The sequence below is a fragment of the Syngnathus typhle genome, linkage group LG18 (genome assembly GCF_033458585.1).
Source record: "Syngnathus typhle isolate RoL2023-S1 ecotype Sweden linkage group LG18, RoL_Styp_1.0, whole genome shotgun sequence".
NCBI classification, from domain to species: Eukaryota; Metazoa; Chordata; class Actinopteri; order Syngnathiformes; family Syngnathidae; genus Syngnathus; species Syngnathus typhle.
In genome coordinates, this window is record NC_083755.1 from 3,481,171 (window position 1) to 3,506,655 (window position 25,485).

Genomic DNA, 25,485 nt, shown 5'->3' on the forward strand with positions numbered 1-25,485 from the left:
GCATGCGTCATGCTGACAAAGTGCAATAAGGGACTTGCCCCGCCCTATAGGTCAAACCTGGAAGGACACCTTGGCCTCTTCTCGTAAGCTGTGGGCAAAAGCACGCAGTCGCTCTGCATGCAACTTTTGGCAAAGAATGAAAGCGTTAAAAGGCATTGTGCAAAATATCAACGAAAGTAATATCTTCTTTATTGTTCTATATATATAGCTCTAGATAGATCATATTCTGAAGTGTACAAAGAGGGAGATAAGCTCACGTATGGGGACAGAAATCCGTCTTGCTTTATTAAACAGAAAGCTGCCTGGAGGAGTTGTTACAAAAAGACTTGAGAATTATACATACGTAGAGCAATAAAACCTCTCAAAGCGCAACTGAAAACGAGGCTAAAAGTTTGACATGTTTTTTTTTTTTCTTCTTTTCATTTTTTTTACATTATTAGCATTAACAAAATAGAATTTCATTTTTTTACCTAATAAAAGGCTCGGCATGTTGAAAATGGCTTGCTATTTGTTAAGCACGACACTTGTACAGTACTACTCAATGCACTGTCACTAAAGGAGAGACCCAAGCATGCTAAGGTTTGCCACTTTACAAAAAACAAAAATAGGTACAATAATTTAAATATACAAAGGCGCGACTATGGTACAAACTAAACGGTCTTGCGTGTGTTTTGCACTGTTGGACAGTTAACACACTCAACAGGTTCCACTCGTGAGCAGGCACATGAAAAATGGCTTCCGTGGGAGGCTGCTACGCGGCGACGGAAAGCTGACCTCAGAGCCTCGGAACCTGCCGCGAATTAAATAGAATTTCATTTCGTCTTCAACATCACCGTGTCGTGTCGTAAGGCTTCCCATCTTGGAGGAACAAAAATACTTTTTTCTTTTCTTTTTTTTTTTTAAACACGTGAATGAAAATATTTGCATTCTTTCCAAGTGCTGCTGCTGGTTTTTGTCTTTAAAGAGCAAAGAAAGAAAAAAAATCCATATATTTATATAGACCAGTCACAAAAATGAAGAATATGTGCTTTGGGGTGAAATCTCAGGATGATGTTAATAATCAAGGAAGTCAAGATCTGAGCAGAAACGCCTCAGAAAATTCTGAAATTTGCATTTTAAAGTGGGGTTGTCTCTCTATTGAAAAGTTTCTAGAGGGTCAAGTTGGGTGTACTTTGGGTTCATCCTGAAACGTCACCCGAAGGGCCAACACTTCATTTTTGCGCAAAGACGAAGAAGAACAAAGGCCAACTCAGTGCATCTAAAGCCGGGAGGCGGCAGGTTACCGCCTGATGAAAGGCCCTTTCAACGATTGCTTGGACACGGCCGGGTTCATGTAGCCGTGGTGACCGGCCGGACTGTACATCATGTTGCCGTGCGGCGGCGCCGCCACGGACTGCTGGGCGTATGGCTGCGTTCCCATCATGCCCATCTGCATAGAGTACTGGGGCGACTGGTTCATGTAGGCGGCGGCGGCGGCGGCGTGGCCGCCGTGGTAGCCGCTGTTCATCATGGGCTGGCTCATACCGTAGCCGTTCATGGCGTTGAGCGGCGCCATGTTCATGGAGTTGTAGGCGGGCGCCGGCATGATGTTGACGCTCATGTTGACCCGCGGCATGGCCGCCAGCGTGCGGGCCGGCGCTTGCATGGCCACGCCCTGGGGCTGCCGCGCGTACATCTGCTGCTGCTGGTGGTGGTGGTGCTGCTGCTGCTGGTGGTGGTGGTTGTGGTGGGGGTGGTGAGGGTGGTGATGGTGCGAGAGCGGCGCCGACTTGGAGCGCGCCGAGCCGTGACTCTTGGCCGCCATCTGCGGCTGGATGCGTTGCGCCGGCGGCACGCCCACGTTGCGCTGGAGCATCACGGCCGGTGGCGGCGGCGGTGGCGTCATGGCCGCCTGCACCTGGGGGTTGGGATGGCGGTGCGAGCTCTGCGACAGGGACACCAGCCCGGAGTGCTGCGCGGAAAGCGAGGGGCTGTTGGCGTAGGACGTGATGGGGTGCGAGGGCGAGTGGTTGAAGGCTAGCGAGCGGGGGTGCTCCATGAAGGTGTTGGTGAACTGCTGCAGCTTTGCCAGGCTGAGACCCGACGACTGCACGTAGTGGCCGCCGGCGTACTCGCCCTGGTGGTTGATCCGCTCGTAGAGGGCCAAGTTGGGGTTGCCCGTCTCGGGGATGTCGGGCAGCTGCACGGCGGCGGCAAAGTTGGCGGGGATGGCGCACTGGGCGGCGGCGTCCTGCGAGACATGCTGATTGTGGAAGTTGTGCGCGGCGGCATGCTGATTGTGCTGGCTGAGCTGATTGTGCTGCAGGTGCTGATTGTGGTGGTGACTATGCTGGTTGTGTTGATTGTGCTGATTGTGGGGGCCGTGCCTGGCGTGCTGCTGGCCGTGCGGGCCGCCGCGTTGGCCGACGCTGGGGGGCCGCTCGGTCGCTGCTGCCGCCACACAGCCCTGCGGCGACTTGACGTTGCAGTGAGGCGGAGAGCTCAGGCTGTTCTGCGGAAGCATGCCGCAGGCGCCGGGGTTGATTTGCTGGCTGACGGCGCAGCTGCTCTGGGCCAGCCCGGCGGGCGGCATGCCGCCGTAGGGGCAGGCGCCCTGGGGGGGGCCGGCCCCGCAAACGCTACCCCCCATGGTGGAGTCGTAGCTGCTGGGGTTTTCGTAGTTCTCGGTGGTGCTCTCGATGCTGCCCAGGTCGCTGAAGCCGCTGTCCACCACTTGCTGCGAGTGGTCCGACACGGAGGGCACGTCCATCATGGGACTCGTCTCCAAGTTATGGATGGAGGGCACCGAGATGGCGCTGTGGTCGGGGCTGATCTGCGCGTAGCCCCCCACCTCCAGGATGGACACGGCCGGGCTGCTGACGGAGCGCACCGACTGGCTTGGATGGGAGTGCGCCGAGGAAAGCGGGCTGCTGAGCTCCGACTGCGGGCAGTCTTCCAAAGGGGTGACGGCAGCGTAGCTGCGTGCCTTCCTGCGGGCGTCCTGGCTCTCCACGCAGTCCTGGAAGGCCACGTCGCGCTCGCTCTCCCTCGTCAGTGACCGCACGGCTCGCGCCGTCTCCGAGTCTATCTCTGTGCAGATCGGGGGGCCGTCCCTGAGCGCGGGACTGATGGGCGGCCTCTTGGCGGGCGGAGGCGGCAGCGGGTGCCCCTGTGGAGGACTGGGCGGGCTTTCCTCTTCAGACTCACAATCCACAGCTGCCGCTTGGGCCGGAGGGAGCGGCGACATTTCTTTGGTTTGCGCCTCTGCATCCCGGTTGCATTCCGGGGGGACGCTGGCGTCATCTTCTTGCCGACTTGACGCAACGTCCCCGTCGACTTCTTCGGGAGCTAAAAAACATTCACGCGTTTCCTTCGAAGCATGCGACGCCCCGAGGTGGCTGCTCTCGGGCTGCGTTGTCTTCTCTTGGTTTTCATCTTTAAGCGCAAACTCCGTTCTGGCCATCACCTCCTCCTCCTCCTCCTCCTCCTCTTCCTCATTGGGATTATCAGGCGACGCGGCGACTTCAGCGCTGCGATCCACATCTTTGGTCGGGGAGTCCGGCTCGTGCTCGCTATCTTGCCGCTCGTCATCTCTGCGCTCCGGCGAATCGTCGCCGTCCTCGTTCCCGGGAGACCCGCTGACGGGCGAGCGCCGCTCGGCCGGGCTCGGGGGCTCGGAGTCGAAAGCGGGCCGGGCCCTGCCGCCGTGGAGCTCTCTGTGGGTTTCTCCCCGCTCCTCCTCGGCCTGGATGAGGTGTCGCTCCGCTTCGGTGGGTGTTTCGGGCGGCGTGTAAAGAAGATTCAGCTTGAAGCCCATTTTGCGTTCGTTCTTGAGGCGCCACTTGGGAGGACCTCGTTTGACTCCTTTGGGCCAGCCTTTCTTTCGCTTGACGGGACGTGGTCTGCCGGGTCTCTTGGGGCGGACGTCGGCATCTGCGGATGAAAATCATGCAGACCCGTGAGGCCCGTGCTAACCACTAGCACAGTGTTGCTTATCGCCGCTCGTACCTTTGTTCCATTGTTGAAGATCTTGCTGCGGCTTGTCCTTGAGCCTCGGTCGACCTCTCCGCCGTTTCACAGGTGCTATCAGGCTCTTGCTCTCCATCTCCTCTTGTTCATGTTCCAACCGCGCCACGGGACCCTCGTCGTCAGAGTTGTCGAAGGGCTCGTTCAGGACCTCGGTCGTCTCGGAGATGGTCTCGGTTGTGACGCTGCTGTTAATTCTTTTCCGCTTGCGCCCCCTCTTGCTCCTCTGGAACACAAAGAACACCATGACGAATAAAAACCAGAGTCGACATCAGCAGCAGTGAACACAAACTATTATCCATAGCTGCAGGTGGTGGGGGGAGGCTCCGGATCACAGCGGGGCTCCGCCAAAGCCTCGGCGGAATTCATGAATATTTAGCCCAACTTTCATCTCGCCAACTAAGCGCGAGGGGTGGAACATTTTACGAGGCTTATTGGGCTAGACCCGGAGGAGATGTGTCATGACCACAACAAACAATCCAAGTCACCTTTCGTTTGTCCAGGAGGACGGGCGGCGAGCCGTCCGAATCCACGTCTTCGTCCGCTTCTTCTCTGCGGTCGCGGTGGCCGAGGTTCGGCGGCGGCCGGGCGCTTCGGCTCCACGACGGAGCGTGGCGCCGCTCGTACGTCCTGTAGGGCACCTTGCAGTGCATCTTGGTGAGCGTCTGCCTGCGGGCGGGAGGGGCGGCGGCGAGGCTCCCTCGCTCCTCTTTCAGCCAGCAGCTGGCCTGCTCCTTCAAACGCTCAGCCTGAAAATGAGTGGCGAATGAATGCCTGCCTGCAACACGCAGATCATCTAAAGAGCGCCGTCAAAGGCGCCCAAGTGATTCACAGCAATGTTGACAGCGAGCGAGTAAGCGGGCGCGCCGCCTGCTTCTGGCCTCCGTTTGAACTCGGCAGCTCATCATGCAAATGTTCACTTCACGCAGGCACTGTCTGAGCGGGAACCTACATCCATCTCCGCCTCCCGCTCCTCCTCAGAGAGGACGGCGCTGAGCGAGGCGGAGCGCGACCAGCGCAGGGCGTCTGGGTCCACCTGGTGGCGACGCGGGGCGGCCCGCAGCCTCTCCATGTGGCCGTGGATCAGTCCTTCTTTTCGGATCAGCACCACCCTGAATCGTAGACAACAAAATGACTGAATTACAACAACGCCCGACACCAGCTGCACAAAGACGAGAGTGAGAAAACTGACCGTCCGCCCCGTCTGTCAATCATGCCCAGGTGCTGCAGAGTGGCAGCAATGTCGTGGGGACAAATCCCCGTGGCCCTGCTTATGCCTTTGACGCTGACGTGTTTATCCGGCCGCCGATAAAAATACTCCAGGAGGACACTTTTCCAATACGCCAGGTAGGATAAGCGACCCAGGTCTGACAGCGGCTTCTCAGGGGAGCCCGCTTGTCCTTCTTGCCTGGTGAGAAGGTAACCTAAGAAGAAACGCAAGAAAGAATTTTATTTTATTTATTTTTTAATTTGGCGAGGACATGATTTCACTTTCCAATCGTCAAAGAGAAGCAATGAGGATACAAAGACTAAAAAGTGCTTTTGCCATAATCGGTCTGCTTTGGTAAAGAAAGGGCCATTCTTAACAAGGTCCCTTCGCTCCGTTCCTATCAAGAGGAAAAAATCTGTTCATCTAAACAGCTCCACGGCTACATCTTCCAATAAAAGCTGCCAATTCAGCTGCCTTCAATCTCCCTTAATCCTGCCGTCTTTGTTACCGCCGCGCTCTCAATATCACAGTGTGTCTCAATGGCTCCCCAAAGTGAACAAGAAATCAAATGCGCCATTATCCGCCGTGCTTGAACAAAGCAGATGTGGAAATTCTCTTCTGGCAACCGACTCGTCGGCTACGCTCAAACCGAAATGTGGTGGGCACAAAATACGTGGCTATTTTATCACTCTAGAGTGGACGAAATAAATAAAAAGGAACTCACTGAAATCAATAAGGAAGCGTCCGAATCCTTGCCGCTGGTACTGAGGCATGATCATGATGCAGGAGACGTTGTATTTCTGCTGGCAAAGCTTTTCCTGCAAGGAAAGGGATCCAGCGTGTCAGAGAATTTACTACACCTGGCATTTTTTTTTTTTCCTTCCAGATTTTTGCTTACCTTGGAGAAGTAGCCCACCAAATGACATCCCTTGTGGTCGTTCTTGGTGAGGATGTAGAAGAGGAAGGGCTCCACGTCGTAATACAAGGTTTTGTGATCCAGGAAGAGCTTGGCTAACAGGCAGAGGTTTTGGCAGAACAGCTTGCTGACATTTCCGTCAACCTGAGCGGGGAGGACAGCAGAGAGTTGGTTTTGCGTTTTGTCCTCACTGTCGACAAGGCCGGGCTCACCTCAAAGACGGAGAGGCAGTCCTTTCGGTAGATCTCGTTGGCCGGCGGGTGGAACCAGCCGCACTTGTTTGCGTGCCTCTGGAGGATGCTTTTGCTTCTCATGTACTTCAGACAGAACTCGCACAGGTAAAGCTTTTGTAATCTGGCAAAAGACACGAGGAGGAAAGCTGCCGTTTCCGCAGCCAAAAGGAAGCAGCGGACGGGGGGTGGCGTTTGGGAAATACCTGGAATATTCGGGCGGGTACGGTGACGAATACCAGGTTTGCACTTCGTACTTGCCAAATTCGATAACGGCCGGGCGTCGCGTGGCGTCCGCGTTCATTTGACATCCCGTCCTCTGTTGGACAAAAAGTCACAAGAGGAAAACAAAGTCACAAATAAAGTACGAGTCGATTTTTGTTGAGCGAAAAGTAAAAGTGGTCCCGGTCACCTGCGCGGCGACGCGCCGGACGCTGGCGAAGGTCTCCGCGTCCTCGTGGGTCACGTGCGCTCCGGACATGGCCGCCACCGAGGCGGAGCGGGCTTCCTGTCTCACCCGCAGCTCCCCATGGTGGCCTATCAGATAGCGAGCGGCACAAGGAACAAACGGTGAATCATCTCCTCGCTGCCTTCCATGCAAATGCGCTGGTAAGCCGCTGCGCAGCTCGGGTGTCTCGGGAGAAAATGTTGCTAATGCATCATCTTTGCATGTTTATGTACGAGGGGGGAGAGATCCCTCATGGAATGAAGTGAAACTAAATCACTCTAATTGCATAACGGCTTGGGTGTGCTTAGTCATCCTCCGAGAGCCGGCGAATTGACAAGCAGAGGCAGCGAAGGCAGCGCGGGAATGGACGCAGATGATGAGCCATGCAGGCAGGATGTCAAATTTAGGAGGACGCTATTTGGGCTACTTTGTAGCATTTAAGAATTCTGCCGCGAGGAGGGTGACTCAGCCACAGTGGCTTACAGTCATCATGTCATCTGAGTCAGTGCGTGAGGCGAGGTTGCGGATGAGATGTGATGACGGCGGCCCGGACGTGACAATGGGGTGTGTCAAGGACAGAGGAAGGAGGGAAAGAGGGAGGCAGGGAGGAGGGTTAGTGGGCCATGCGCCATGAAGGATGGAAGCCACGTCAACTCCGCAGCCAAGTTAAGAAAATCATTCAAATTAGGCAGGAGATGAGTCCGCGGGGGGGGGGGGGGGGGTTGGGGGGGGGGAGCGTTGTATCGGCGCCGCTCGGTCGGTCGGGAAGATAAATCATGATTGCAAGCGTTGAACAGAAAGTCAAGAAGCAGCTTTACAAAGTGTGGAGGCTTTCGGAGGGCCTTGCTTACCATGATTACTCTCTGGCTTAACTCTCGCCTCTGTCAAGTCTGGCGAGGGGGGGGCTCCCTTCGGGGGGCTCACTTTATACCTCAGCCTGCCTAGCGTCCTGTGCTTTTTAAGGAAGGGGTTGCGCTTGAAATGGCCCAGCGACTTAAAGGCGTGTCCTCCGGGTCGGCCCGACCCGGCGGACGTGGCGCCGAGCCGCTTTCGGCTAAACTCGTTCTTTCTGCGGCACTGGGACGCGTGGGGAGAGTCCTGCCTTTGCGGCGCGCGTTTGGGCGGCGCGTAGCACGCCAGCCGCTTTTGCCGCGACTGTCCCTGAGTGGCGTAAATGTGCGAGAGTCCGTCAAACAGTCCCTTCAGCTGGCTGCTACTGCAGAGGCTTCCCAGGGAGGGAACGCTCGACTGGCTGGAAGAGCTCTGGGGCGAGTTTGCCGACGTGGAGCCGGCCGACGTCTGCGAGGGCGGGCTAAATCCCGGTGACGTCGGGGCGGCCATCTGGTGACCGGCGGCGACCGGTGCGGCGAGCGGCGGGGCGAGCGGCGGGGTGACCGCTGCGGCCACATCGCCCGTCGGGCCTAAGCGTTTGCTGGCGGGCGAGTCGCCGGCTGCGGCGCGCGAGCGACGCCCCACGGGGGAAGGGGTGAAGAATTTGGAAAGCCCGTCGATGAGCCCTTTGGTTTTCTTGTTAACGCCGAGCGCAGGTGGCGTGGCGAAGGAGGGCGTGAGGAGGGGAGTGACGACGGCGGCGGTGAAGGGGGAGGTGGGAGTCGGGATGGTGAATCGGGCGGCGTCCGGAACTCCGGCGTCCTTGGCAGATGCGCCATGACGGGATGAGGTGCGCGCGCTAAACTTGGCACCCCTACCGGGCGAGCCTCTTCCTCCGAGCGCCGCCGTGGAACCGTCGCCACTGCTCGGACACCTACGGGCAAACGGCACACTTGAGAAAGCACTTCGCAAACGCAGCTGTGCCGACGAGCCAGTTCGGGCGCACGCACGTTTGTTGCGTGAGCTTGTTGGCGGGCCGTGCGGCGACGGGCTTGGCGTATCGCCGTTTGATCTCGTCGGCTTTTCTGTGCAGCAGCTTCTTTGCGTTCTCCTTGGGCCTGCAGACCTGGCACTGCCACGTTCCTGGAGGACATCCAAACACACAGGCACACTCAGCAACGGCTTCGTTCTGAGCGTCCACCTAAACGGACTTCCGAGGCTGGATTGGCAGGCACGGCGAAGCCTCACCTTTGGGCATTGCGGACACGGGCGGCTCGCAGCACTCCATGTGGAAGCCCCGGTCGCACCAATCACAGAAGAGCATCTGGTCCTGTAGGAAGAGCCCACACGTGTCAGCGACGCCTTCAAAGTGCTGCAAGGCAAGGCAAGGCAACCAACCGTTTGGTGGAAATGAAAGGAGGACAAAATGATGATGAGTGAGCGGCGGGTGGCTAAAAATGGCCACCAGGTGACAGCGTTACTCTAAAAACACCTCACTTGACTTTGTTTGCGTATTCTCACAAAGCAGGCTCTGTTATTTCGACACTTGCCAACAAGAACGTTTGGAGAGGCCAAATGGGAAACTGACTTGGCCTTTGCAGGCACCGAGTAGGAAATCAAGCAAGCAAATCTATTTTCCTCAACTCCCTCTGCACTATCAAATGATTTGCTGCGTAATTAAATAAAACAATGACTTAAATAGTGAATTTGTCCAACAACAATGACTTTTTGGCAGAGAAGGTGTTTGGGCAACTTACCGCATTTCTCCCTTGGATTCGGCAGGAACTGCACGTTTTGCATTCGATGCATTGCCACCGTAATCGTTTCACTCGGGAGGTCAACTCGGGGGAGAACTTGAGACACGAGGGATGTCCTGGAGGAGCAATTGAAAAAGGCAAACGGGCGAGCCCTTTTAATCAATGTTGCCACCGCAACCTGTTTAAATATTAACAAGCCCGGCGCCAAAAACTGGCATCAGCGGCATGCGCGGTATGTCGTATATTTTTTTTACCCCTCCTGCTCCGAACGCAGTCTGATCAACACATCCGAGTGGCTAATTGCAGATAATTTGATCCTAATGAGGCAGAAAGCGCAGCGGCGCTGGTATCTAACAGAAGTCGATGCGTGAAAGTCAAAAAGCCCCGCGTCATGCTTGTAAAGCCGCCGTTTGTGTACACTTAATGAAAAGCACCTCCACGCTATTTACGCTGCAAAAATGTCACGCCGGCGATGATCGCTCGCGGCAGTTAAAGTAATTGCGTCTCCCACGCCGGCAAGCGCAAAAATGTCAGAAAAAGAAAAACGGCCAGTCAAAAATGATGACTGAGACGTTGATTGACTTACCGCTGCTCCCGCAGTCGGCGCAGGACAGCAGCTCCTCCGGACGTTTGTCTCGGTTGGACTCTTTTGTGCCGAGACAGAAACTGCAGATTGGGATGGGGTCCACCCGCAGCTGAGAGGAAACACAAAATGGACAAAGTGTTCAAGTTTGCTATCGACTAACAATTTTCTTTTTGACAGTGGCGTTCGGATTTCAACTCGAAATCCAACCGGCCGTGCGGATCTGAAAGGGTTCCCCCCCATGTTTAAAAATGACAGGAATGAAAATGCCATCACATTGGTCTGGCTCCGCCTCCTGACCTACAGACGGCTGCTGCTTCGCTCTCCGTGTCAATTAGATGCGGGTCGGGGCGGGGTACTTGGGCTGTTTACTCCGGCGTCAATGATGACTCTATTTTCCAGTCGGCCTAGTCAATATTTGACAGCGGGCTTCCACGCGGGAGACTGACGGGGAATCAAATGGCGCCGCTCGCTCGCTCGCTCGCTCGCACCTTGAGGATGTCCCTCGGTGGCACAAAAGTCGATTCCGGTCACATTGCCGACAATGCAGGTGACAACACGGCTGTCGAGTTGATCGACGCAGAAGAGGCACAATCACGTCTTTGTCATTATGAAATCATTTTCAGATGCGTCAAACAATAGGCTCACTTTGCTCTTGTGTTGTAACCAGCATTTTTTTTTTGGTTTTGATTGCAATTGTGTGTTTTACTCGTCATTCTTTCTTCTTAATGTGACGTGAAACAAAGTTGAAGTTTTCGCGGGGGGCTTGCAAATGCCAATTAGAATGTTGTGAGTCTTTGCAGCTGGGAAGCAGCTAATATCAGCGTAATGGTGACAGAATGTACTCCAATCATCTGACACTTGTGCAGCACATGAAGACGTTTTTGGCTTCTTTTAGTCATCTTGTGTTCCGCTTACATAACTTATTGCTTCTTCATGTGCAAAAAGTGTCACGCAGGGTTGGAGTTGATTTATCTCCTTGAGATACAGTTCCTTTGAAAGGGATTATGTTTATCTTTGCTCTTCTGTAGGAGTTTAAAAAAAATAAAATAAAAGGATGCGTTTGATCGGAAACAGGACTGGAATTAAAGCTGCTGATAAAGCTCTTTTGATTGGAGCAGACAAACTTCTTTTTTTTGCTCTTGGCCAAACTTGGTTGCCATGCTTTATAAATGATGGTCTTTGCCCCGTCCAAGCCCCCACCCTAAAACAAAAACAAAAAAATCCACAGTACCATCCAAGGCTAATAAAAACAAGATGTACGTCATCTTAACGAGCAACAGAAAGCAGCGACTACAAAGACTTGCATTGATTTGTGCTCCAAACACGACATGTGCCGAGAGGTCACGACAGCGAGCAGCCAATGGCCGACCCGGAATCGGGCTTCAAACCGACTTCATTGGCAAATCGCTCTGGTCTGAATTAGCGATTGCTACGTTTTTCCTTCTCCCTTGCTGGTGACCTAATCCGAGCACAAAGAATCTTTAGGAGCTTTTCCATCTGCGCTTTAAGGCAGGCAGCGGTGGAGACCGCCCTCGGGAGACAACTTACTTATAGCGGCAAGCGTAAATGCCGACAAACATAGAAACACCCCGAAAGCGCTCTGGATTTTTGGACTCAAGACAACAAGTCTGGATCCAAGAACATTTTAGACAGCGTATCATGTTCCCGGTGATCTCATGTCATCCGGGAACACGGCGTTATTCCTGCTAACGGCAGGGCACAGAAAGCAAAAGGAGAATACGACGCTGATGATTTTCTCGGGCCAGTCTAAATTAAGTGCATGACAGGAAATGACGGCGCATGAAAAGAGCAGGCTGTCCTGAGCGAGGGGGTGGGGCTCGCGCCATTACAACGCCGCCGCTGCTGCTGTTGCCGGTGGTGGAAAGAGAGCTCAAGTGGTTGCATAACACAGTGGGGGGGGTGTTGGGAGGGGAAAAAATCTAATTCCTCGCCTTTGTTCCTGGCACAGTCTCTTTAGACTCTTTTAAACGATGAGCCAACAGTGCTCTTTTCCAGCAGTGGCGGCAGCGTACCTGTTTTCCTCAACACATAACACCAAAAAAAAAAATAGCAAAAAAGGTGCCAAATAGAAAACAGACGTGAGACCCATCTTAGTTTTTTGAATTTTTTTTTTTTCTTTTTAGACGCAGAGGGCCCCAACCACAGACAGTCACAGAGATGTGGTTGCAGAACTGGAGGTGTGACTTTTTGATTATTCACTGTGAAACTGGCGAGGAACGAGGCGGCGCTCTCTATACGTGCACATAACCTCCACGCCGCCACTCATCTCGAAAAAGACGGAAAAAAAAAAAACAACCTTTCACACTCATCACCACACTGCCCAAGAGCTGCAGCTATCGCGAATGCTACAAGTCAGATTTTTTTTTAAAAAAGTGTATTTTATTATTACCGTTTTTTTCCATGTATAATGCGCCCCCATGTATAATACGCACCCTAAAAATGGCATGTCGATGCTGGAAAAAAGCCTGTACCCATGTATAATACGCACCCAAATTTTGACTCCTACTTAAGTCGATTAACGTAAAATTAGTTCAGAAAAAATATCTTTGGGAACAACCGGATGTTATTCTGCCGGTCAGTATCACTGCGCATGCGCTAGCAAACTCGATAGCAAAGAAATGTTTCGGATTTGTGTAGGGCACATTGTGACAGCAAACAAGCAGATGATCGAGCAAGCGTCTGATACGAGAGCATTGTGTTCGTATGGAGCGTGTTTGACGTGAACAGCAGAGAAGAAAGCGCATTATTTTTATTTTTTTTGTACCCATGAATAATGCGCACCCCAGATTTTAGGACAATAAATTCGTTAAATTTTGCGCATTATACATGGAAAAAAACGGTAATCGTGATATGTGCAATGAGAGGTGCATGTTTATTTTCCCTACTGTACTAAGACGTTGCACAGTAGCTTTTCAACTAGCGACGCGTTTGCTCAGCTCTTTGGTGTCCGACGGCGAGCCGTCATCGAAGGTGATGTTCTCGTCAGACGTGTTAAAAGCGCCAAGCCGGCGGCGGGCGGCGGCGGCCGACAGCCTCGCGCCACCGCGTGTCGCCTACCACCCCTGAGGCGCTAAATACGGGGAAAACAATGCCGCCTGCAGGAATTTGGGACAATCCTTTCGTGCCCCTTGGGGCTAAATTCAATTTACACAGCGTGGAAACGCTCGACGTGGGAAAAGACTCAACCTTGCGCATCTCCCTCCCTGTTGCTCGGAATTGTCTAAAGAATATTGTGTCTCGCCACAGCCTCTTTGAGGCACATTAGTTGTCAGCCGTCCCCCAAATGATATATAATTCAGCGCGAGGCGGCCGACCACATCCTTTCTGGGTCACTTTGGCTGGGCTTATGTAACCTGTGGGAAGCCGGCAGCAAAGTGGCGACCACACAAGCGTCGCACCGCACCACTTCCTGGCTAGTGGCGCTCTCTTATACGACGGAGATCGGCAACTACCCCGCAAATTAAGCGTTGGGTCATCAAGTTAAGGCAAGTTAGTTGCATTTTAGGCTTAATTTTATTTCTCTCTTTTATTTCAAATATACCTGTTCCTGCTCATGGGGTAGCAGCGCCGCTGACGTCAACGGCGAAGGCCTGGCCACGGGACACCTGGGGGTCCCTCCGAGCTGGTACCGCGGGCCGTCTTTGAACAGCCTGCCGCTGTTGACCGAGCGCTTGGCCGCCAGCCGCAAGCGCTGACGGAAGGCCGGGTTGTCGGCCGCCTCGGCGAGGTCCTCCTGGTTCCTCAGGTACCTCTCGATGTTCTTGAGCGAGGAGCCGTGCGTGTTGTCCAAGCCCTCGATGGCCCTGCGCAAGATCTTATTCCAATCCAGGTGGCGGAGTTCGCCAGAACTCCATATAGATTCCTTTGACGGGACGGGCGAGGCGGGAGGCGGGATGGACCCGGTACTCGCCGGGTCCTTGTACGAGGCGCTCCCCTTGTTGGTAACCTTGAGAATAGAGCCATCGCGCACGCTTAATTCCAACTGCTCCAGGACCGTCTTGCGGTCCAGTCCGTGCAATGTCCCCACCGCGTGGGAAATCCTCTCCTCCGAGGGCCGCTGCTTCTGCCTCTTGATTTTCTGTATGGCCTCCAGAATCCACTCCGTGAACAGAGGGTTGGCGAGTTTCACCATGGTTGGACCGGGAGACTCACAAAAACGTTATCCATGCGGAATCCCGCCTGCTGCCAAGCGCCAACGGGTACATCCACATCCTTTGGCGAGGTCAAAAAAAAAAAAAAAAAAAGATATGTTCCACAGCGCCGTCCAAATTGGCTTGTCAAATCCGTATTGTTAAGAGGACCGACGATGGAGGGGAAAAACAGTCAGTGATAAATTCCACAACCAGCCTTGATGATGTCCCAAAATCTGCCAGGAAAATAAAAAACGGTGGTAATGTGCACTTGGAACTAGCCTATAAACGAGACAAAGACAAATGGTTAGTAATGATTATTCCAATTTCTTTCCATACACTCGAGTCAAATTGACCCAGGAGGGTTATTGCAGTTACTGAGAAACAATCGTAAATCCAGTATGACACCAATTCTCAATCAGATAAGAGCTTGTATCTTATTAGAGCTGTGCATAATGTTCAAATTGTGCACAACGTTTCACTGGCTTGCAACATTAAGAAAGTGATGCTTTGTAAAGTTATAAACAATTTATTGGGACATTTCACTCTCCAAATAAAACCTGTAAATCATCGTTACGGAAGAATCAATGGAGCTTTAATATCAGTATGCCACTAAATCTGTTCAGACGGAAACTTTCCGTTTTGGAAAGAATAAAAAAAAAAGTCTCCAAGTTTGGCTTTTTTGGGTGACATATCCACGAACGCGACAAACTCCACGGGCATAAACTACCGCACCAACGTTGTCACAGACGTCCGACCACCGAACCGAAAGGACGACGACAAGGTGGTCCTCGGGGCTTGAAGCTGCCCCTCACGCCACTTTGTTTTTATCTGTTTTGACAGCTCAATGGCCGTCATAACAAAATGCACAACGCCAGTCGCACAATCGATGCTCGCTCCCTTGACAGCTGACGATCAAAGCCCTCAACAAAACACAAGTCAGTGAGTAACAAACCTTGCGCTCCAAATGAGTCCGATGTGGACAATAACATTAAAAAAAGAACAAAAACACGCAGCGACTCCGCTGCATAAAATGCCAGGCTTAAAAAGAGTCGTCACCTAAACAGTCGCCATTTTGTTCCACTGTTGTAGTTTACGGCGAATCCGACATGACGCTGATTACAATCCAATGGAGTCTCATTAAAGCTCTCCGACACTAATGTGCCCTCCCCTAACAACTTCTTTATTGGCCGGGAACGGAGCACATCCGATGGGTGGTTTGATAAGGCGCCTGTCAATTTTCACAAGTCGGCCGGTGCCATTGGCTAGCCGAGCTGTCACTTGACGGGCGCTCGACCCGCCCTCTTAAGGTGGCTGAGCACCGCTTTGCTTAAAAAGCCGGAAAAACGCTTTTATTCACGTATCTGTTTTAATAAATTCCCTCTTGCGAGGACACCGAGGGGAACCATTGCCATTTGACCCCATGTTACGACCTCGCGAGGCGAATATGTTCATCAAATAACATCACGACGCCGTTCCACCTTAACGACGCATTCCTCCTTGAAACGCTTCAAAGTGGCTCGTTCATTTTTTACGCTCTTAAATGATGCATTACAGGGATCTTGCATGGCGTAAACGCCGATAAAAAAAAGTGGGAAAGCGATCCTAGGAGGCGCGTTTAACGACTCCGCAGGGACGATCGGGTTCAAATAAAAACGCGTGAAGGCTTGTCGTGGAGGCGACTACCGCCAGCACCAGCGGCAGCACCTCCACCTTCCCTTTTTATTCTTTCCCCGCCGTTAATTCCCTCGACAATTCCCCATAAACGCCCCATTAAGCGGTTTCAAAAACGCACGGCCTGTGGGGTTCTCCGATCTTTCGGCGATGACATGAAACGTCCCGCACGGCGCATGTTGCGCAATGCACGCACGCACCGTCTTTTATCGCCATTAAACTCGCAAATCATCCCTGCAGCCAAAATAGTGCAGAGTTGCATGCATAGAAGACGCGGCGACATGTTTTTACCTCCTCCAAGTTTTCCAGAGTGCTCTCGTCTACACGATGACGACGTGATGACAAAACGATGCTGAAGACGTAATCCGAGATGCAGAGCTCGCTGCGTGGAGAGCAGATGATAACAACTAATTGAAAGGTTAATCTACATAGCAGCCTGTGACAAAATGGTACCCTCCCTCTCCTCCTCCTCCTCCACCACCCCCTCCTCCTCTTCCTCCCTCCTTCCTTTTTCTTCACTGGAGTGGTTCACATATAATATTACACTGTAGGCACTCACCTGCACAATCCATTGAGTGCAAATGGACAAGTCGGATGTGACATGAACAAGATGTTGATTTTCTTCCAATATTTAAACACGAGAGCAGTGATTCCTAAAACTTTTTACACCACCTAAAAAAACTTGCCTCTTCAAGTATCACAATTTAAAAAACGAATATTGAGAAATTATTCAAATCAGATCGGGAACTGGATGTTGTTTTGCTTTTCTTGAAATACATATTATCCAAGTGGAGACTATGGTCCTCAAGAAAAATATGTAAAAATAAAAAAAAGAGTAAAGCTAAATAAAAACTGAGAACCATGCGGCGAAAACAAATCTGCTGTGGCTGACTTAACCAAATAAATAAATACATGATGACAATTATTTGTTTCCACATACATTGTATCCAGGAGGAGACTACGGGTTGGCCTGCAACATTTTTTTCTTTTCAGCGTTGGGCGGCCAGGGTTTGCCACGTTTCCACGGACACGTTGTTGAATGTGCGAGCAGTTAATTAGCCGCAAATCCGACGTGCGACTGCCGCCAGTGGGGGGCAGGTGGACAGACTCAAAGAAAAGAAGGGGGCTGCCGGGTTTCCCCATCAATGTCAAGCCAGGGGCCCCGGCGGCTCCTCCATCATCATTCCAAATGGATGAGCATGTCCTTGCCAACTACCACACAAACACTGGTGCCCATCTGCTGAGGGTCTCACAGCCAGTCTCCAAGTTGATAATGCACATCATTTGTAAATCAAATCAACTTTCCCCATTGAAATGAATGAAAATACCACATTTGCACAACTTTTTTTCGAGAGGGTGCCCCACATTTTGGTAGCACATTGAGCGTAAGAACTGCAATGGCTCCACCGCTCGGGTTAATGGAGCGAGGCAAGAAGTTCAACTGAGAAAGTGAGAGCGGCGCAGAGGAAGGAAAAAAGGTGCCTCCATTGTCATGACTTGATCATGTCTGCCTCCCTTGTCGGTGTTTGTCTTTTGCCATCTGTCATTTTGAAGGAGGCCAATGAGCCAGCTGCCATGTGAGTGGCCATCTTGCCCAATCACAAATGCGCACCCCCCCTTCCCGCTTCCTTCCTCCCTCCCAACACCCCCCCCCCACCTTTTCAGGACTCATCTGTGCGGAAGAAGCGGCTTTTGAGGTTTATTTTATTTAAACAGATGTGGTTCTACTTGGGAGTTTTGCGTACACTCAAGAGTTTGACTCAAAAGCACCATTGGGTGGACATTTATTAGCGCTTGCTCCCAGGATGCTTACTGTGAGTAGAAAATAAAAACGACGTACGTACATAAAATCCCGAGGCTCACGCACGCACGCATGCACGAGCGTATTGGTCTAGTGAAAGTCGGGCTTTTCCGGGAAGGTGCAGCCCACTCGGCGGATGATGACATTGGCGGCGTAGTGTCCCGCTCGGATGCACTCCTCCAGGGGATGCTCCTGGACCAGCGCTGACAGGAACCCTGACAAGTAAAGAATGCACTTCGCACACCGTATTTATAAAAAAGAATTCCAGCGTACCTCCGACAAAGGCGTCTCCAGCTCCGTTTGTGTCCACAATGTGGTTCTGGTCGATGTCCAGCACGGGGAACATGGTCACCTTCTCACCTGCGAACAAAAAAACCCCCATCTCGCATTTAGTTCTTGTCAAAAAAACAACCAAAAAAACAACAACAACAGGTGTGCTGGGCAAAATAACAGACGTGTTAAATAAGATCTAGTTTTACTATTTGTTTTATTTATTTTTAGCCAATGTCTATAGACTCAAGAATCAGCCTTGCGAAATTGGTGTCGTTTTCCTGCGGGGCAAAACACACACCAACACGACACAATGTTCTTAAATCAACACAATAATCTCTTTCTATTCGGCAGTCAGGCGCTGGCGATTCATCGCACTCTTAACGGGTTTTTTTTTCCCCCTTCCTGGCACATTGATGACAAATAGCAACCCAAGAAGAGGAGCGGGCTGACGAGTAGCGTGTCGCGGCCCCTCTCCAAATCATTTGGACACAACCAATACCGTCACGCTCAAAAGAGACAAAGTCGACGCTTTTTATGCTTGCCGTCGATTTTGACCCGTGGCAGGAAGCCCCTCAAACTAATTGTCCATATCAAACTCCTAATTTATTAATAGCCTGACTGGAATTATTTAATCGACGAGTCAGCCTTTATCAGTGTCATAGAGAATAGTTTTTTTCATAGGACTTTTTTTTTTTTTCGTACGACCGTCATGTCACACGTGTGGCTTTTGTCATGTCACCGCTGACAACGGAATTGTGCGTCTTCTCCTAATCGCCTCATTAAGCCTCTTGTGTGGTGCCGATTAACACAGAGAAGGTCTTTCAACAGGACTCTCTTTGAAATTAGTTTCAATTAAGCCCTTTAATAGGAAGCGTTCTTTTCAAAAGCTCCAACCGGCGGCGAACAAAGCGGATGAACGTGCAGCGCAGATGCTCCAGTAAGTGCACAGCTTCCACAAAATGATTGTCTTACTTTTAACCTTGAAACAAAAACACGTTTGGTCAAGGCGTCTTTTTCACCTTTGTCTGGAACTGCACAGTTGAACAACACCCTCTGTGTGAGAAACTTCTTCCTCTTTTTCTGGAACGCTTCCCGTTGCGCGGCGGCCAAAAAAAAAAAAAAATGGAAACGCAGCGAGAGGAAGAAATCGCCTCCTTGGCAAAAGCGAAACGTTGGGAAAGGAGTCGACACTGAATCGGCTTCTCTGCGGCGGCGTCAACTTGAAAACATTACACATGCCTGTAATTACCGCAACCGCCGGCACGAGGAGCCTCGCCAAGGCGTATCCAGAAAGACGAGACGTGAGAGAAAACATTTCAACGTGCCGTGCCAGCATAACTTTTTTTGCCGCTAATTGATTTCGGCTAATGGGGCGCGGGTAACGTCCTTCCCCTTCGATCCTTTAAGCGATTAAGGTACGCCGATGCCCTTGCATACGGGCAAGGAGAGCCGCAGTTAAAGAAAAAAAAAAAAAACTAGCCTAAAAGAAAAGAGGCCTTGGAAAAAAATATCTGGAGTGCGTTCAAGTATTGTGAAGTACTTGCCGGCGTGTCGATTCCTTTTTTTTGGACATCTGGTGTCAATAGTGCAACTTCAAAGTGGAGGACGCCTGACGGCTGCAGCGGCCTCTTCCGTGTCGGCCATCTTTTGAGGCCACGCATCTGTCGTGGACGTAGACGCGCGACCGCGAGTGGGGCAAAAGTATTGCGGTTGGGCGAAAGTATTGGGACGAATTAGAATGGCTCGTAAATATTAGGAAAGGAAAATAAACACGTCAATCTCAGTGGAAGCAGTTTTGGGTATCTACCGGCGGTGGCCACGGTGTCGTCCTTGCCCTGCGTGAAGACCACCACCCTGGGCCTGGCTGGGTTGTCCTTGGGCAGGTTTCTGGCCAGCCTGGCGATCTCGCCGATGTCATCCGTCTGCAAACAAATATCCAAATTAACGAGCTGCCCAAGCAGCGGAAATTCATCAAGTGCCGAGGATCAATACGAGGAAATGATCACAGAAGCTGTGAGTGGGTGGCTAAAACAAGCACGCACTATTGATGCCAATTCCTTGGAAAAAAAAAAAAAGCTTTGCGCAGTCAGTGAACAAAAGTGACTGAATTCTTTCATTACTTGTGTGGTTTTTTTTTGACGTTCAACTTTTCATAAAAATGCAGTACGCTTGCCTTTTGACGGCGACGCTGAAAAACTGTTGAGAAAAAGCCGTGTTGCTTTATTATTAACTCGTCGTGATTTACAAGCACGGCAGCCCAAAGGCGGGGAGTGATGAAGCACCCTCAACCCAGTAGAGGGGAGGGTCCTCCAAAAACAAACCCCCAAAAAATGGCGTGCTGTTGAGCTTTTCCACCTCTAAACGCTTTCCAAGTGTCATTTAATCAGCCCCGAGAGGTCCGCGGAGGCTGAGGAAAAGCGGGCGTAACGCTCTAAGTAAGTGCTAATGGTGAGGTTAATGCCGAGGCTGTTTGCGAGCCAAGCTAAGGACGCGGCGCGGCGCTGCGAGGGGGGAGAAGAAAGCAATTTGTCAGCGTGACTGCGTAGAAGCGCTTCGCCAGACAGCCGACGCACCAGCGCACCAGCACATGAGGCTTCGGCACGTTGTCGCCCTTCGCTTTTATGTGCCCACCATAAAAAAGGTGCTTGGGGGGGGGGGGGGGGGGGGGCATAGCGAGGCATTGGCAGGTGGTGCGTAGCTTCAGCTTAAAAACAATGACATCAAGTTAAAAACAAATATTTAAGAAATAGGATAGTGTTATTTTTGTTTCTATTTCTGTCAAAAAAACGGTGTTCGGTTATTGCGTGCCATTGCTCCTTGGCGACTTATGGAAAAAAAAACGGCTTGCTCGATCCGTCGTCTCTTAAAAAAAAAAAAAAAAATTTCAATAAAGAACATCTGTACACGATGTCGGGCGAGCAAGGGTGCGTCACGACACAGAGAGAGAGAGATGCAGAGAAAAGGAGAGAGAGAGAGAGAGAGAGGGAGGCAGCTGAACAAAGAAACCATGACAACTGCCCAATTGCCATGGCAACAGCAGTGAGGCCCGGCGAGTCTAATAGCGCATCAATCACTGTCCAAAAAAGAACTTCATTATCAGCAGAAATCAAGACGAAAGGAGGAAGCGTCGGCACGTCGGCGTGTCGCTTGCCGACGACTCACCTGGAAGTCCAGCTGCTTTGCGAACGTGGCCGCCTCCTGCAGACACAGAGAAAAAACATCAAGCTATACATTACAGAAAATCAAATGACAATAAATACCAAAGGTACAAAAATAAAGAATTGTAGAAATCATGAGCCTCGTGTGTGTGTGTGTGTGTCTTGCAACAAAGTGTCTAAAAAGGCATCAGAAGGCGCACTGAGAACGTTGACGTTGTCATCGGATTAAACGATCCTCGGGCTATTTTCAGCACGCTTAAGCTAATAATCCACAATTTCATGGGCAGACAAATGAGCGAGGGGAGCGCAACTCTTCACTTGACTTTTTGCCAACATACCATATGTGTCAGCAAAGGAAGCCTTCATAAGTTCATCTTCCAAAGACTGCAAAACGTATCGAAGATAAGCAAACACCAAATGGCCGAGAAGACGTAGGAAGTCGGCCATCTTTTCTTGCAGCACTGCAAGGTCTGAAATTTCTCAAACTGCTCTTTGTCGTCTTTCTGGCATGGACAAAACCCACCAGAGCAGGCTGTGTGTTGTTGTTGGTTTTTTTTCCTCTTCCATTTAACTAATGATCTCGCTAATATGCCGTGTGACTCATGTGGCTCCATAACTGCACGTCACAACTAAGGTCGGCAGGCCTTCTCCTGGCCGGTGACTCATCTCGGAGAATGCGAGAGCCGCTTCAATTAAAAGCGGGCTGGCTAGGTTCAATGACACCTTGTGACGGCTCTGCCAATTCCCGTTTAGTGCCTCGACCCCCTTGTGCGGTCACACGGACTTTGAAAGGCACCCGTATGGGAACGTGGGCTCTTTAGTTTTTGTTCCAGCTGAGCTGTGAAGGGGACAGCTTGAAATTAGCACGGCTCCCGTTTCAAAACAGCCCTGCACTGATTGTGCGCTCAAATCAAAGCGAGACAACCGGGCCAGAGTTCCTATTAAATTGGTGCAATATTTGGGAGCGAGAAATTTGGTTCATGAGCGAAGCTACTTTTCATCCCAGCAGCAATATAGATAAATGGCACGCAAACATTAAGAAGGCCAATCAGTCGGGGAGATCAATTCTGTAACGACGGTCCCGTTTGTCTCAAAGAGCGCAAAGCCGAGCGCAACGCTTCCATGGCCGCTGCCCTTCTTTTGTGCGCTGCTGCTTTATGTCCTACGCTCAAGAGAGCACGTTGCTAAATCGTTGCTAATTTTACGGCCGGTAATCATTTCTCTCGTCGGGGGCCGTATTAACTCCTGCCGCTAAAACAAAAAAAATAGAAAGGGATGGTTGTTCCCGTGTCAGGCAAGTCGTCCGCCTCGGCGCCTATTTTGGTTTCCGGAGAAGCGTTCCGACATGAATCCGTCTGCAAACGGGCAATTATCCCCAATCATTCAAGTCAATAATGAGCTTGTGGAGGCAAAGCGCTACGGTGGCCGCAGACTGCGCAAAACACGCAGCGTTTGCAAAACACACTTCGGGAGGCTCGGAGCAATTAGCAGGGAGGCAAAGTGCTAGAGCAAGCCATAAATCAGAGTTTTCTTCCGGCTGTGTGCACTCAACTTTGAGAGTTGACTTTCTTTTGGGCTTGCGAGGAAAAGACTCACCGTCTCGTTACCAAACAGGATGTCCACGTAAGGCATGAGCTCCATCATGGCGGCGTTGAAAAACTGACAGATGAAAGGCGCCGACAGGTTTATGCAGAAGAGTTTGTTGTTTTGCGAGGCATGCTTGGCCACCTTCAGCATGGACTCCGGAGACACGGTCAGGAAAAAGCCCTGAAAAGACCACAGCGACCATTTTGCATTTCAAAATGAGCCATTTGACATTTTTCAATTCAGAGCGTTGCTCCATTTACAAATTGGTGTAACACGATCCAGAATGGCCGCCACAGAGTAAAACATTTGAAGTGCCAATTTGTGGGTGGAATTATTGAATGGAAAGAAGGCAAGGGGGTTGGGGGGCAGTCAATTTGGGACAAAGCCTGCGGTGGGGAAACAACGCGCTCGTATCCGATGATGGCTGAACAAAAGTCCGGTGTGGACTCCCCTTACTGAGAAACAAGAGAAGCGCCGTCGCTCATTGTGTGAGTGGCATACAAATCGGGCAAGAAAACAGTTTTAAGTTTCGGGTGGAAACCCGACACAGAAGTGCTGCCCCGCTTTGATACGGATCTGCTTGACCTTGTTTTCTAGCGACGAGCCGCTCTGTAAAACCAGTCGGCCGCTCGATAACACCGAAGCCAATAAGGAAGACTTTCAACTGATCCATTTAATCCTGCCTACTTTCTCCGGGGGTCGGGCTGCCGGCGCTCAATTAAAAGCCGCAAGCTAATACGACGACACGGTCACGACGGCAAAGACTCGTCAGGTAGCATCTGTCTGAAAGAAGACAAAAGGCGGGAAGTCGCGGCGCGCTAACGGCTCGTCGGCAACCTTGACATGTTTCTTTCGCCGCGTGCCAACGGAGATTGTCTCCTGACACCGCCGCTTCCAAACAAGCTGATCAAAGGCTGCCTTCAATATCCTGAGGGCCTGTGAACTTTGAAAAAGTGACTTCCCCTCGGCCAGAAGCATGACGCCACATTTCTCACAAGTTAAGATTGAAAATACTGCACATGAACTAATGCCCCAAAGAGCTTCTTTGACTTTTTATCGTGGAAGTGGAAAGTCATCACAGCGCAATGAGGATGCAAGATGCCTTGGCTGCCTTTCAAATCAAGGTAGCGGCGAGGCGGATTCAAAAGTCCCATGGTTGCGACTAAAATTCCAGTTTGAATCCGCAACCGGCCGTGAACTGGAACATGGTAAAGTCTTCAGCGGCGTTGCCGGGGCGTGGGATGGAGTGGCGAGGATAGCGGGGGGGCCGCTTTCAAAGCGTCAGTGTCTCATTTGTGCCGGCGACGAGCATGAAGTCGACATTTTCGCAAGCCGCCGATAACATCTGCCTCTCGGTTCCCGTCCGGGAGTCGTGTTTTGCTCCGGCTTATCAGATTGTCGCCGCCGATTGCGTAAAGCCGATTGTAGCCGACGACCTAGCCGCAGAATTGCTCGCCACTGATGACTGAAGCGACCTGCTCAAGGCTCTCCTGAAACGTCCGATATTGATATTAGGGGGCAACTCTTACCTCACCAGTTTGGAATTAAAAACGAGGACTCCCCCCCCCCCCCCCCCCGGGATTTCAGCAAATATTTCCAAAAGGTGTCACCGCGATGGATGCAAAGCAGTCGGCCGGGGGTCACTCGAGGTCAAATTCTGCCACGGAGCCAAAGGAGGACAGTGCTCCAGTGTTTGCTGTCGGCCCGGCGAAAGCCGGCGCAGCGGCCTGGAAAATTACAGGTAATTGGCCGAGCCATCGAATCCAGTTTGGCTTTGCCCGAGAGCCTAAAATAACAAAGCTGTGATTGCTGGAAGGCCCCAAAGAGTTAATTTGATCCACGTTTCTACACCCACCTTGAAATGTACCCCCCCCTCCCCTTTGCAAATACTCTCCATCTGCCAGATTACATTGACGCAGCGGGAGAAGGTGAGGGGAGCGGCCTCGCTCACGACTGGCTGAAGGCTGGCTGTCAAGCTAAGAATACACTCAGACTGTTTGTATTGAAAAAAGATGAAGTGTTCCACCTAATTGGTGCTGGGCCACATGCTGCAGCATTTCAACAAAGGAGCCTCTTTTCCTCACCTGACTGACTGATGGACATCCGCCACCTTTAAACTTGACCCCCCCTCCCCCCGAAGTTTGCTAAGTAAGCTGTCCATTAAGGAGCGGTGAAAAGGTGTCGATGTCGCAAGATGGACTGGTTCGGTTGCGAGCGGAGACACGTTCACGTAGCAACATCCAATTTAAAAGCAAGACCCACCCAAAACGGTGCCCCAAAAAGACGGACGGACAGGATTGGCGACATTTTGGTTCCACCAGACCATTCCCAGGACGAAACCCGTCCGTCCTGTGGAATTTAGCTGCCCAACTGGAAATGTCAAGCCTAAAGCTGGTTTAGCTTCACGTCTCATTTATTCGACACTAAGCGCTAAGGTGGGGTGAGAGCATTTCAAAATGTCAACACAAATAAAAGAATCAACTCAAAAATGCAAAGGGAGGTCACGAATAGTCACTAACTGGAATAAAGTGGGTTGCCAAAAAGTGAGCCAAGGCTTCCGAAATTGCTTAGCAGCCCTTTCTAATTGAGCGTCGACTCGCTGTACATTTCCTGAACCGCATTTGCCGATCTTTGCTCCCAAAAAATGATTTAATTTACGCCCGAGTCAAGCTGAGGTTTTCGACCTCGCCGACACTAACAGCGTGTTTTACGCTCACAACAAGCAGCAAGTGCGGCTCTGCAGAGAGAGCAGGAAAGGGGGAAAGAAAACGGGGGGAAAAAAAAGGCCAAAGAGAAAAATCGATTGCCCGCAGGCAAGAAGTGTGAACTTTCATACCTTAAGTCCAATTTCCTTGAAA

The 25,485-nt window shown here is 51.4% G+C and overlaps 2 protein-coding genes across 7 annotated transcripts in view; both read right to left on the reverse strand.

Annotated features, from left to right (window-relative positions):
* Nucleotides 1-253: 253 nt before the first annotated feature.
* Nucleotides 254-16,271, reverse strand: kat6b (K(lysine) acetyltransferase 6B). Of its 5 annotated transcripts, none has more exons than XM_061304748.1 (17): nt 16,100-16,271; nt 13,546-14,416; nt 9,984-10,092; nt 9,398-9,513; nt 8,889-9,012; nt 8,651-8,783; nt 7,661-8,574; nt 6,774-6,898; nt 6,568-6,680; nt 6,344-6,485; nt 6,114-6,275; nt 5,940-6,033; nt 5,198-5,429; nt 4,958-5,117; nt 4,494-4,754; nt 3,988-4,231; nt 254-3,912 (listed from the first exon to the last, which is right to left on the reverse strand). In XM_061304748.1, the coding sequence occupies exons 2-17, from the start codon at nt 14,134-14,136 to the stop codon at nt 1,280-1,282; spliced, it is 6,153 nt and encodes a 2,050-aa protein (XP_061160732.1). In that variant the 5' UTR covers nt 14,137-14,416; nt 16,100-16,271; the 3' UTR covers nt 254-1,279. The 5 variants fall into 5 exon arrangements, with proteins under 5 accessions (XP_061160732.1, XP_061160734.1, XP_061160735.1 ...); XM_061304750.1 differs by lacking the exon at nt 16,100-16,271 and adding an exon at nt 15,194-16,012; XM_061304751.1 differs by lacking the exon at nt 16,100-16,271 and adding an exon at nt 15,090-16,012 and having other exon boundaries at nt 8,889-8,970.
* Nucleotides 16,272-17,495: 1,224 nt separating this feature from the next.
* LOC133171406 (adenosine kinase-like) overlaps nt 17,496-25,485 on the reverse strand; it is a 28,990-nt gene continuing 21,000 nt past the window's right edge. For both annotated transcript variants that reach the window (XM_061304761.1, XM_061304760.1), the window contains exons 7-11: nt 22,637-22,807; nt 21,045-21,080; nt 19,690-19,804; nt 17,883-17,969; nt 17,496-17,824 (exon numbers count right to left, since the gene is read on the reverse strand). In XM_061304761.1, coding sequence (XP_061160745.1) covers nt 17,700-17,824; nt 17,883-17,969; nt 19,690-19,804; nt 21,045-21,080; nt 22,637-22,807 — 534 coding nt within the window. In that variant the 3' untranslated portion in view covers nt 17,496-17,699. The remainder of the gene's footprint in view (nt 17,825-17,882; nt 17,970-19,689; nt 19,805-21,044; nt 21,081-22,636; nt 22,808-25,485) is intronic.

Bases quoted from the DNA above. Each gene is read 5' to 3' on its own strand.
- kat6b (XM_061304748.1), bottom strand. From the start codon at position 14,136: ATGGTGAAACTCGCCAACCCTCTGTTCACGGAGTGGATTCTGGAGGCC. The intron at 8,575-8,650 runs GTGCGTGCGCCC...GTTTGCCCGTAG, and splicing joins AACAAGCTCACGCAACAAAC to GTGTCCGAGCAGTGGCGACG. The intron at 6,681-6,773 runs GTGACCGGGACC...TTTGTCCAACAG, and splicing joins TCCGGCGCGTCGCCGCGCAG to AGGACGGGATGTCAAATGAA.